This window comes from Haematobia irritans, chromosome 2 (assembly GCF_050003625.1).
Source record: "Haematobia irritans isolate KBUSLIRL chromosome 2, ASM5000362v1, whole genome shotgun sequence".
NCBI classification, from domain to species: domain Eukaryota; kingdom Metazoa; phylum Arthropoda; class Insecta; order Diptera; family Muscidae; genus Haematobia; species Haematobia irritans.
This window is the reverse complement of record NC_134398.1, coordinates 215,901,051-215,915,371: the sequence shown is the minus strand read 5'-3', so window position 1 is coordinate 215,915,371 and position 14,321 is coordinate 215,901,051. Positions and strand designations below refer to the sequence as shown.

Sequence of the window (14,321 nt, the reverse complement as noted above, 5' to 3'; positions counted from 1 at the left end):
AATGTAACATTCTGGTCTTCATTTTATTTTATTTTATTTTGTTTATTTTATTTTATTTATTTTAATTTAATTTATTTTTATTTTGTTTTATTTTATTTTACTATATTTTATTTATTTTTAGTTGTTATATTTTATTTGTCTTTACTTTATTTTGTATAATTTTTTTTTATTTATTTATTTATTTTTGTTGAACAAACCCATTACCATGTTGAATATTTATATAAAAGTTGGTTAAAATGTCACCAGGTTGTCTTATGTTTTCGGTAATAAGCGGTTAAGCATAACAACAGTTCCGGTTAATGGTGGTACGCTTTGTGGTAAACGACCCATCACACACACACATACAATCTCTTTAGAGAGTTAACAAAGTCGGTGAAAGAAGTTCCTAGTCTGACACATTCACTTGGCAAGCCCAGTTGTAATTGATGCCACCACAATTAATTATGTCACACAAAAATATTTTGTAATTTTCTTTAAACCAGAAAAAAAAAAATAAAAACAAAATATTTCCAAAAAAGCAAAAACCACAAAAAATATTCATAACAACATCGCAAATGCCAGCATCATCATCTGCAGAGCCAACGGAAAGTTAAAGCTTTACCTCCATTTTTAAAACAAAAATGGTTTTCAAAAAAAAAAAATCGTTACGAAATTAAACAACAACATTTTTGTTTTTAAAAATATACACTTAATAATGATTACAAACCAATTTCTTCTTTAATTTTCATTTTACAGTTAAATCATTTGGAACCTGCTGTTACTCCTCCCTTGATCTTGCTTCGAAGTGCTGTCACGAAACTTTGCTAACCATAATAGCAAGTGGACAACAACTATAGGAAAAAACCCTTTCTCTTTTTTAAGGCCCCCGCCCCCATCACACCATAATAAAAGTGAAACTTTGGCAGAAGAAACCTTCCTCCTTTAGTGGCCCATCTAGAGAGTTCACCAGGAAAACGAACGTTATTGCATTCATTGGCTAAACCGGAAACGTAAAAAATGCATTTCAACAAACGCAACAACAACAGTGGTAGCAGTGAAAATCTTCTGACCACCACCATCTCTCCATCATCATCAGCGGCAGCAGCAGCAGCAGCATCATTGTCATCTTCATCGGCAGCATCAACAGCTTTACGCTTGTCTTCATCGTTGTCATCCTCATCATCATCACCATCGTTGAGCTCATTTTCGCCCCTCTCCACACCGGGTGGTGTACGCATGGGCTTGTGGTGTTTCCTTCTGTTGGCTCTGGTTTTAATGGCCCATCAGCAACCTTGTGAAGGCCGTTATTTACCCACAAGGTCACATGGTGATGATTTGGACAAACTGCGTGAATTAATGTTACAGGTGAGTGAATGAGTGAAATTCGTTGTCAGCAATAAAATTTCAGCTGTAAAAAAAAAAAAAAAAATAAAACACTGCCCATAAATGGTGTTAATTTCGCAAATGGATTAGTGTGGCCGGAGTATTTCAATTGAAAACCGTGTAAGCGTGTATTATGGAGAGTTCCAATAAGTGCCTTTACGGCTATAAAGAATTCGCTGGATTGTATATGTTCACACAGTGTTCTGAAATCGAAAGAAATATAGAAATAAAAATTTGACAAAAAATCTTTTTTCGGAAGGTTCAAGTCTAATTTACTTTGGTGAATTACCCGAATTTATTGTGATAATTTGTTGACAGATTTACTGTAAGTAGAGGATGCTGATGAGGAATGTGGTAATTCCGAAACGGACGTCCATTCAACCATTTTGCAGTCTACAGGGCTTAATTTGACAAACATTAGTCAACACATAAACTGAAATCAAAACAAAATCAAATATGAACAAAATTTTGACAAAATGTTCTATAGAAATAAAATTTTGGCAAAATTTTCTATAGAAATAAAATCTTGACAAAATTTGATATAGAAATAAAATTTTGACAAAATTTTCTATAGCAATAAAATGTTTACAAATTTCAAAATAAGCTTTTTTTGGTAGATTTTAGTTGAAATTTTCTTCAAAATTTGGTAGAAATAAAATTTTGACAACATTTTCCATAGAAATAAAATTTTGACAAAATTTACTACAGAATTAAAATTTTGACAAAATTTACTACAGAATTAAAATTTTGACAAAATTTTCTATAGAAACAAAATTTTGACAAAATTTTTTATAGAAATAAAAGTTTGACAAAAATTTCTATAGAAATAAAATTTTTACAAAATTTACTACAGAATTAAAATTTTGAAAAAATTTTCTATAGAAATAAAATTTTGATACAATTTTCTACAACATTTTCTACATCAATAAAATTTTGACATAATTTTCTATAGAAAAAAAACAATTTGACAGAATTTCCTACAGAATTAAAATTTTGATAAAAATTTATATAAACTAAAATTTTGACAAAATTTTGTATAGAAATACAATTTTGAGAAAATTTTGTGTAGAAATAAAATTATGACAAAATTTTCTATAGAAATAAAATTTTTACAAAGTTTTCTATAGAAATAAAATTGTGACAAAATTTTCTATGGAAATAACATTTTGAGAAAATATTCTATAAGTATAAATGTTGACAAATTTTTAGAAATAAAATTTTGTCAAAATTTTTTATAGAATAAAATTTGAAAAAATCTTCTATAGAAATAAAATTTTGACAAAATTTTCTATCTAAATAAAATTTTGACAACATTTTCTGTAGAAATAAAATTTTGACAACATTTTCTTTAGAAATAAAATTTTGACAAAATTTCATACAGCTTTAAAATTTTGACAAAATTTTCTACAAAAATAAAATTTTGATGAAATTTTCTATATAAATAAAAGTTTGGCAAAATTTTCTATATAAATAAAAGTTTGACAAAAATTTCTATAGAAATAAAATTTTGACAAAATTTTCTATAAAAATAAAATGTTTACAAATTTCAAAATAAGCTTTTTATTAATGTTGGTAGCTTTTTGGTAAACTTTTCTTCAAATTTTGGTAGAATATTCTTATTATTAGTGGCAACTGTGATGCCCTCTACTATGGAACAATTGGATTAGGAAAAATTTGTATAGAAATATAATTTTTACAACATTTTCCGTAGAAATAAAATTTTGACAAAATTTTCTACAGAATTAAAATTTTGATAAAAATTTCTACAAAAACTAAAATTTTGACAAAATTTTGTATAGAAATACAATATTGACAAAATTGTGTATATAAATAAAATTATGACAAAATTTTTTATAGAAATAAAATTTTGACAAAATTTTCTATAGATAAAATTTTGACAAAAATTTTCTATAGAAATAAATTTTTTGACAAAATTTTTTAAAGGTATAAATGTTAACAAAATTTATAGAAATACAATTTTGACAATATTTTCTATAAAATAAAATTTTGACAAAATTTTCTATAGAAATAAAATGTTTACAAATTACAAAATAAGCTGTTTATTAAATTTGGTAGATTTTTGGTAAACTTTTCTTCAAATTTTGGTAGAATATTCTTGGCATTAGTGGCAACTGTGATGCCCTCTACTATGGAACAATTGGATTAGTAAAAATTTGTATAGAAATATAATTTTTACAACATTTTCCGTAGAAATAAATATTTGACAAATTTTCCTACAGAATTAAAATTTTGATAAAAATTTCTTTAAACTAAAATTTTGACAAAATTTTGTATAGAAATACAATTTTGACAAAATTTTCTATAGAAATAAAATTATGACAAAATTTTTTATAGAAATAAAATTTTGTTTAAATTTTCTATGGAAATAAAGTTTTGACAAAATTTTCTATAAAAATACAATTTTGACAAAATTTTCTATAGAAACAAAATTTTGACAAAATTTTCTATAGAAACAAAATTGTGATAACATTTTCTATGGAAATAAAATTTTGACAAAATTTTCTACAGAAATAAAATTTTGATGAGATTTTCTATAGAAATAAAATTTTGAGAAATTTTTCTATAGAAATAAAATTTTGACAAAAATTTTTATAAGACTAAAATTTTGACAAAATTTTTATAGGAATAAATTGTTTGACAAAATTTTTGAAAGGTATGAATGTTGACAAAATTTATAGAAATAAAATTTTGACAATATTTTCTTTAGGTATAAATGTTGATAAAATTTTTTATAGAAATAAAATTTTGTTGAAATTTTCTGTGGAAATAAATTTTTTACAAAATTTTCTATAGAAATAAAATTCTTAAAAAATTTTCTATATAAATAAAATTTTGACAAAATTTTCTATCTAAATAAAATTTTGACAAAATTTTCTATAGAAATAAAATTTTGAAAAATTTTCTATAGAAATAAAATGTTGACAAAATTTTCTATAGAAATAAAAGTTTGACAAAATTATCTATAGAAATAAAATATTGACAAAATTTTGTATAGAAATAATATAATTACAACATTTTCTGTAGAAATAAAATTTTGACAACATTTTCTATAGAAATAAAATTTTGACAAAATTTCCTACAGAATTAAAGTTTTGACAAAAGTTTCTATAGAAATAAAGTTTTGACAAAATTTTCTATAGAAATAAAGTTTTGACAAATTTTCTACAGAGATAAAGTTTTGGTAAAATTTGCAATATAAATAAAATTGTGTTGAAATTTCTATAGTAATAAAATGTTGATAAAATTTTCTATAGAAATAAAATTTTGACAAAATTTTCTATAGAAATAATATAATTACAACATTTTCTGTAGAAATAAAATTTTGACAACATTTTCTATAGAAATAAAATTCTGACAAAATTTCCTACAGAATTAAAGTTTTGACAGAAGTTTCTATAGAAATAAAGTTTTGACAAAATTTTCTATAGAAATTAAGTTTTGACAAAATTTTCTACAGAGATAAAGTGTTGAACTCTGTTCCCCAACTTTTTTGTTTATTAATATAATAATATTTTGAATATCTATATTATTGAATATTTTGAATTTAACGTAAATAATTGAATTGCCAATACCTAATATGAATTATTGTTATCGATACTTGAATTCAACCTTTATGCGATAACCATAAAGCTTTTACTCAAAATGAATTTAATTGTTGTAAATTCTAAATCACAATGTCTGACTGCCACTTCGTTTGTTGTAAAACTTCACTTGTGCTTCGTCATTGCCCTTGGTAAGCTGCCGTCATCCTGAATAAAGCCATACTTTTGAATTCTTAAACTTAAACTTTGCCTTTTGCTTTCTTCTCTTTTCGTTACAAAAAAATCTTTACATTTCCGAGAGTTAATCTTTATCTACAGTCCACTAAAGGAAACACCTCACGGATTTGTACATAAAGTTTTGGCAAAATTTGCAATATAAATAAAATTGTGTTGAAATTTCTATAGAAATATAATGTTGATACAATTCTCTATAGAAATAAAATTTTGACAAAATTTTCTATAGAAATAAAATGTTGATACAATTCTCTATAGAAATAAAATTTTGACAAAAATTTCTATAGAAATAAAATTTTGAAAAAATTTACTACAAAAATAAAATTGTGACTAAATTTTCTATAGAAACAAAATTTTGACAAAATTTTCTATAGAAATAGAAGTTTGACAAAATTGTCTATAGAAATAAAAGTTTGACAAAATTTTCTATATAAATATAATTTTGTAAAAATTTTCTATATAAATAAAATTTCTATAGAAATAAAAATTTTAAATAAAATTTTCTATAGAAATAAAATTTTATATAGCCTCTAATATGTTTTGCCTCCAAATTACCGACAAAGCCATCACACGCTGCATAAAAGTTCTACCAACGTAGTTTGGCCATTTATTCCGATGCACCGTTTGTGAGATGATCCAGACTTTGGTATTGTGTAGCTCCTATCTTACATTCCAAAATGCCCTCAGCACAAAAGTCAAGTGATTGGCTATTGTGATCATGAAGCGAAGTGTGCTGAAATTCCTATTGGAATTTCCATAGTCAGTGGCCAAAATTGTTTTCTTGCGCAGGGCTTCAATACTGTTATGAGGATATTTTCTTGTTAATATTCGGCATTTATTTTGGCCGCACGATCGATGGACACGAGTGGGGAGCGACCATCGGCCGTTAAGGCATTCCACATCGTTACCATCGGTGGCGCTTGAGCTTGGCCTATCGGAGGTCTAAATTTTCAGCTCGCCTCTTTGGCAAGTAAACTCGATGTGTTCACAACCTGCTAAATTTTGAATGACTTTTCATTGGAACAAAGCAATAACTTTCGTTCAATCAAAGCTACTCCTTGGTTCTTTCTCGTATAATTTATTTATGTTAATCGGTCAACTCTTTTACTGGTCGGAACTGCAATGGCTTTAGTCCAAGCGCATTTTTCCATATGTCCTGCATACGTTCTGGCGATATGTTCAGCTTCCGTGCAAGTTTTCTACCACTGAGGCCTGGTGTGGTAGGTTAGGTGGCAGCTCGATGTATTAGGCTCACTTAGACTATTCAGTCCATTGTGATACCACATTGGTGAACTTCTCCCTTATCACTGAGTGCTGTCCGATTCCATGTTAAGCTCAATGACAAGGGATCTCCTTTTTATAGCCGAGTCCGAACGGCGTTCCACATTGCAGTGAAACCATTTAGAGAAGCTTTGAAACCCTCATGTCACCAGCATTACTGAGGTGGGATAATCCACCGCTGAAAAACTTTTTGGTGTTCGGTCGAAGCAGGAATCGAATCCACGACCTTGTGTATGCGAGGCGAGCATGCTAACCATTGCACCACGGTGGCTCCCAGGCCTGGTGTGGTAACACTGTCAGTAACACGGTGACGATCAATGTTTCGTGAATCACAATATTTATTGACTTTTAAATTCTGCAAGGCTCTAACAATAGCTACTTGTGGTCCGGGTATCTCAAATGTCTTCCAAAAGTCACCAACAATTTTTTTTGGCTTCAAAAATGTTATTTTTATCGGATATGTCTTAGTCGAGATGAGCCGACTTAATTAGTGACGGCGTCGAATAAATCGGTTCGTTGCATGTGGAGCGATTCCATTATCTGGTGGTCTAGCGTTGTCCTGATGGAAGAGAATTCCGCTCCTATTGCACAAAGCTGGCTGCTATTGAGTTCTATTGATTTCTTCAAAGAAAAATGTCTTCTTTAAAAGCAAATAAAAAAGATTAATGGTAATCGTTCCAATATTTGGTTTTATTTACCCTTAAGGAAAACTCTTCATAGAAAATAGGGAATTTCGACATATTTAAATTTTCGTTGCAAAGGAAAGTATTTTTTCTTTGGGTGTATAATTTTTGAGCTGCTTTTTAGGCCAATTTTACACTTTCCACTTTTGGATCCAAAAAGAATATTTCCATTACTTTTTTGCTAGGTTCTCTAATTTTTTGTGCAATGATTTTTGATCTGAGAAGGGGTCATCAATTTGTTATTACTTTTTGAGAAATCAATTTTTACTGCCTTCAATGTCCATGGCAGTACTGCAATAAATACTAGGTACCACCTAGTATTGTTTGACGGATAGGGGGATCTCCACTTTCCTGTTTTTCTCGAAAATTGCTTAGCTATTGACAATTACCAGATATTCAATTTACTGCTGATTTGATTATAGCTTTAGGCATGCGCATTGTATTTGGTACCAAGTACGAATATCCACCAAAAAGTCATTATAGTCATATTAAACCCCCCATTAACGAGATCCAGTGAGGCGAAGAGACTTTTCAATTATCGAAAGGCAAATTAACAATTCCAAGTGAATTGTGACCATTAAGAATAGTGCGTGCATGATTGTTTCCCATTGTCCATTGCGTGAAGTGGAAGATCAATCCATACGAATCCCATTAAGGCAACACCGGAATCTAGGAACATTAATTTCATGCAATTTTTTTGACGACGATTGTGATGAATCTCTCGAATTATTATTTTTTTAATTTTTTGGAGTTATTTAAGTAGAGACCTATTAGTATAGCTAGTGTTGCTTGTGGATCACATTGGATAGATAGATCGATGGATGGTTGAATGTTCAAGAATCACAACTATCCAGCCTTAATAGCTTAGCGGGCAGTTACATAAAAATGTTGTTGCATTCATACAATGTTGGTCACCACATTCGAATTCCTGTTCTTTTTTGTTAACGCAATTTTTTATTTTTTTTTGATATTACAAAAGTTTCGAATGTAATGTTTTGTTGTTGTTGTGTTTAATGAAAAAAAAATGTCGTTTTTCTAGTTAAACATGTATATCTGAATGCTGCTGTTATCAATGCTCACCACAGATGATTATTTTTTAATTTATTTTGGCACATCAAGACAAATGCGAATGGACGGACACATAGATGAGTAGATGAATGGCTATCTTGGCCATAAATTCGCATATTTTATGCCGTTGACTAAATATTCACTTGCCTACATATTCTGCATTTCAATTAAATTCTTTGATTGGATGAAGATGAGTTTTCAAAATTTACGTCATTGAGTACAGATGAAGAGGACCATTTGGTTGCTAAATAAACAAATGATGCCATTCACTTTAAACGATTATACGAGGTCTTAGTAGATAGACCTCGTAGGAAAAAAAAATAAAAATATTGTTTTTTTTTTACTTCAATCACGACATTAGTTGATCCAATTTGCTTTTTTATTAAAACTGCTACAATCATTAAAGTACTAGTATCACTTAATAATGTCAATTAAAATTTTAATTCGTCTAACTAAAAACTTAATTGTTTCTATTCACGTCTGCTTTTGATTTTTTGGTTTTAGTTAAGCCTTATTTCAAACTATTTAATTTTTAATAGAATTTTTTTTTATACCCTCCACCATAGGATGGGGGTATATTAACTTTGTCATTCCGTTTGTAACACATCGAAATATTGCTCTAAGACCCCATAAAGTATATATATTCTGGGTCGTGGTGAAATTCTGAGTCGATCTGAGCATGTCCGTCCGTCCGTCCGTTCGTCCGTCCGTTCGTCCGTCCGTCTGTTGAAATCACGCTAACTTCCGAACGAAACAAGCTATCGACTTGAAACTTGGCACAAGTAGTTGTTATTGATGTAGGTCGGATGGTATTGCAAATGGGCCATATCGGTCCACTTTTACGTATAGCCCCCATATAAACGGACCCCCAAATTTGGCTTGAGATTGCTCTAAGAGAAGCAAATTTCATCCGATCCGGCTGAAATGTGGTACATGGTGTTAGTATATGGTCTCTAACAATCACGCAAAAATTGGTCCATATCGGTCCACTTTTACGTATAGCCCCCATATAAACGGACCCCCAAATTTGGTTTGCGATTGCTCTAAGAGAAGCAAAATTCATCCGATCCGGCTGAAATTTGGTACATGGTGTTAGTATATGGTCTTTAACAACCATGCAAAAGTTGGTCCACATCGCTCCATAATTATATATAGCCTCCATATAAACCGATCCCATGATTTGGCTTGCGGAGCCTCTAAGAGAAGCAAATTTCATCCGATCCGGCTGAAATTTGGTACATGGTGTTGGTATATGTTCTTTAATGACCATGCAAAAATTGGTCCACATCGACCCATAATTATATATAGCCCCCATATAAGCCGATCCCCAGATTTGACCTCCGGAGCCTCTTAGAGGAGCAAAATTCATCCGATCCGGTTGAAATTTGGAACATGGTGTTAGAATGTGGTCTCTAACAAACACGCAAGAATTGGTCCACATCGACCCATAATTATATATAGCCCCCATATAAGCCGATCCCCAGATTTGATCTCCGGAGCCTCTTGGAGGAGCAAAATTCATCCGATCCGGTTGAAATTTGCAACGTGGTGTTAGTATAAGGCAGCTAATAACCATGCCAAAATTGGTCCATATCGGTCTATAGTTATATATAGCCGATCCCCAATCACACAAAAATTGGTCCATATTGGTTCATAATCATGGTTGCCACTCGAGCCAAAAATAATCTATCAAAATTTTATTTTTATAGAAAACATTGTCAAAATGTTATTTCTATAGAAAATTTTGTCAAAATGTTGTTTCTATAGAAAATTTTGTCAAAATTTTATTTCTATAGAAAATTTTGACAAAATTTTATTTCTATAGAAAATTTTGTCAAAATTTTATTTCTATAGAAAATTTGGCAAAATTTTATTTCTATAGAAAATTTTTTCCAAATTTTATTTCTATAGAAACTTTAAACTTAATTATATACGTATTTAATCGGTCTTTTTTAGTTTAATATATACCACGTATGGATACCTTGCCATCGGCTTCAGTAGAAGTTTCTACGCAATCCATGATGGAGGGTACATAAGCTTCGGCCTGGCCGAACTTTCGGCCGTATATACTTGTTTTTGTTCAACTTCTATTCAAATTTTAAATTAAAAAAATTTAAACAAATTGTTTTAGTAGAGAATAGAAATATTTTTACACTACACAGATTTTTTTATAAACGTTACTTTTATCTCTGGTAAATATTATTTATCTTACAATTTGTAAGTTCTTTGATTTTTCGAACAAAATTTGATTTTCAATTTTGGTTTCAGATTACACAGAAGTACTGCTTTATGACATTTTAAATGCAACAAAATCAATTTCATAGAATTAGGTTGAAATTTAAAGACGTAAGATTTTTGCTGGTTTCTGGCAAATTTTGATTTTCATTTTGGTTTTAGATTACACAGAAGTACTAAAGATTTTCCTTAAAAACGTTTTTTTTTCTAAAATATGTTATGGTGTTTTAAATGCAGGAAACTAAATTTTGTCGAATTCGGCTTAAACTTTAAGATATAGGAATTTTTTCTGCTTGTATCTTAAAAGATACAGTGCGCATTCAAGGGTTAAGCTCATTGACAGCGGACCTCCTTCTTATAGCCGAGTCTGAACGGCGTTTTAAATTACAGTGGAGATAAATCACAGATCAACATCTTTTTGGTAAACTGAAGTTGAACCCACTACCCTATATATGCAAGGGTGGCATGATAACCATTGCATTACAATTTTAAGATAATCACACATTGGTAGTTGTTTAGAGCCAACCCTACTTTCCAAAATACCCCAGGCCCAAAGTTCCAACGGATTGAGATCATGATTGAAAGAGTTTAAAATTTTTACTGTTTGGTAGATTGGTAGAAATCTTGATGTTTTGGTAAGTTTTGCAAACTATTCCTCTCCAACTAGGTTAGGTTAGGTGGCAGCCCGATGTATCAGGCTCACTTAGACTATTCAGTCCATTTTGATACCACATTGGCGAACTTCTCTCTTATCACTGAGTGCTGCCCGATTCCATGTTAAGCTCAATGACAAGAGACCTCCTTTTTATAGCCGAGTCCGAACGGCGTTCCACATTGCAGTGAAACTACTTAGAGAAGCTCTGAAACCCTCAGAAATGTCACCAGCGTTACTGAGGTGGGATAATCCACCGCTGAAAAACTTTTTTGGTTTTCGGTCGAAGCAGGAATCGAACCCACGACATTGTGTATGCAAGGTGGGCATGCTAACCATTGCACCACGGTGGCTACCTCCTCTCCAACTAAGAGGTAAACTTCGTAAAAAAAATAATATTTTGACAAAATTTTCTATAGAGATAAAATTTTGATAAAATATTTATAGCAAAAAAAAAGGTGTTGTAAAAATTTTCTATAGCAATAAAATGATGACAAAATTTTCGATAGATAAAATTTTGCAAAATTTTTTTTATAGAGATAAAATTTTGTACAAATTTTCGATGGAGATTAAATTTTGCAAAAATTTTCTATAGAAATAAAATTTTGCATAAATTTTCCATAGAAATACAATTTTGCATAAATTTTGTATAGAGATAACATTTTGCATAAATTTTCTAAAGAGATAAAATTATGCAAAAATTTTCTATAGCAATAAAATGTTGACAAATTTTTCTATAGAGATAACATTTTGCAACAATTTTTTTATAGAGATACAATTTTGCAAAAAATTTCTATAGACATAAAATTTTGCAAAAAATTTCTATAAAAATAGGATTTTGCAAACATTTTCTATAGAGATAAAATTTTGCAAAAAAAAATCTATAAAGATAAACTTTTACAAAAATTTACTCTTGCAATAAAATGTTGACAAAGCTTTCTATAGAGACAATATTTTGGGTGTATAATTTTTGAGTTGCTTTTTAAGCCAATTTTACACTTTCCACTTTTGAATCCAAAAAGAAAATTTTCATTACTTTTTTGCTGGGTTCTTTACTTTTTCGTGCCGTGAATAAAGTTTGCATAATTTTTGATCTGAGAAGGGGTCATCAATTTGTTATTACTTTTTGAGAAATCAATTTTTACTGCCTTCAATGTTCATAGAAATAAAATTTTGTATAGAGATAACATTTTGCACAAATTTTCTAAAGAGATAAAATTATGCAAACATTTTCTATAGCAATAAAATGTTGAGAAATTTTTCAAAAATTTTCTATAAAGATAAAATTTTGCAAAAAATTTCTATAGAGATAAAATTTTGACAAAATTGTCTATAGAGATAAAACTTTGCAAAAATTTTCTCCAAAGATCAAATTTTTCAAAAATTTTGCAAAAATTTTTATAGAGACAAAATTTTGCAAAAATTTTCTATAGAGATAAATTTTTTACAAAATTTTCTATACAAATAAAATTTTGCATAAATTTTCTATAGAGATAAAATTTTGCAAAATTTTTTTATAGAAATAAAATTATGCAAACATTTTCGATAGAGATAAAATTTTTCAAAAATTTTTATAGATATAATATTTTGCAAAAATTTTCTATAGAGATAAAATTTTTACAAAATTTTCTATACAAATAAAATTTTCCATAAATTTTCTATAGAGATAAAATTATGCAAACATTTTCGATAGAGATAAACATTTTTGCAAAATTTTTATAGAGATAAAATTTTTACAAAATTTTCTATACAAATAAAATTTTGCATAAATTTTCTGTAGAGATAAAATTTTGCAAAATTATTTTATAGAGATAAAATTATGCAAACATCTTCGATAGAGATAAAATTTTGCAAAAATTTTCGATAGAGATAAAATTTTGCACAAATTTTCTATAGAAATAAAATTTTGCATAAATTTTTCATAGAAATAAAATTTTGCATAAATTTTGTATAGAGATAACATTTTGCACAAAATTTCTAAAGAGATAAAATTATGCAAAAATTTTCTATAGCAATAAAATGTTGACAAATTTTTCTAAAGGTTTAACATTTTGGAACAATGTTTTTTATAGAGATATAATTTTGCAAAAAATTCTATAGAAATAAGATTTTGCAAACATTTTCTATAGAGATAAAATTTTGCAAAAAAAAATCTATAAACATAAACTTTTGCAAACATTTACTATAGCAATAAAATGTTGACAAAATTTTCAATAGAGATAAAATTTTGCAAAATTATGCAAACATTTTCGATAGAGATAAAATTTTTAAAAAAATTTTTTACAGATAAAATTTTGCAAAGATTTTCTAAAGAGATAAAATTATGCAAAAATTTTCTATAGCAATAAAATGTTGACAAAGTTTTCTATAGCGATAACATTTTGCAACAATTTTTTATAGATATATAATTTTGCAAAAATTTGCTATAGAGATAAAATTTTGCAAAAATTTCTATAGAAATAAAATATTGAAAAAAAAAATTTATGGAGATAAAATTTGGTAACAATTTTCAATAGGTATACAATTTTGCAAACATTTTCTATTGCAATAACTAAAATTTTGACAACATTTTCTATAGAGATAAAATTTTACAAACATTTTCTACAAAGATAAAATTTTGTAAAAATTTTCTATAGCAATAAAATTTTGACAAAATTTTCTGTAAAAATAAAATTTTGCATAAATTTTCTATAGAGATGAAATTTTGCAAAAATTTTCTATAGAGATAAAATTTTGCTAACATTTTTTATACCAATAACATTTCGACAAAATTTTCTATACCAATAAAATTTTGCATAAATTTTCTATAGAGATAAAATTTTGCAAAAATTTTCTATATAGATAAAATTTGCAAAAATTGTCTATAGAGATAAAATTGTCTACAATGATAAAATTTTGCATAAATTTTCTATATAGATACAATTTTGTAAAAATTTTCTTAGATATAAAATTTTACAAAAATTTTCTATAGAGATAAAATTTTGCAAACATTTTCTACAAAGATAAATTTTTTCAAAAATTTTCTATAGAGATAAAATTTTGTTAAAATTTTCTATAGCAATAAAATTTTGACAAAATTTTCTATACAAATATTATATAATTGCTAAAATTTTCTATAGAAATAAAATTGTGACAACATTTTCTATACAAATAAAATTTTGCATAAATTTTCTATAGAGATAAAATTTTGCTAAAATTTTCAGTGGAAATAAAATTTATTTTATTTATTTATTTCAGTCTTTG

General features: G+C 27.9%; 1 protein-coding gene across 1 annotated transcript in view; it reads left to right on the top strand.

Annotated features, from left to right (window-relative positions):
* Window positions 1-14,321, top strand: part of Proc (Proctolin) — a 65,562-nt gene that overhangs the window by 11,980 nt on the left and 39,261 nt on the right. Inside the window, exon 2 of the mRNA XM_075294967.1 lies at window positions 736-1,344. Within this exon, the coding sequence (XP_075151082.1) occupies window positions 997-1,344 (348 nt within the window). The 5' untranslated portion in view covers window positions 736-996. The remainder of the gene's footprint in view (window positions 1-735; window positions 1,345-14,321) is intronic.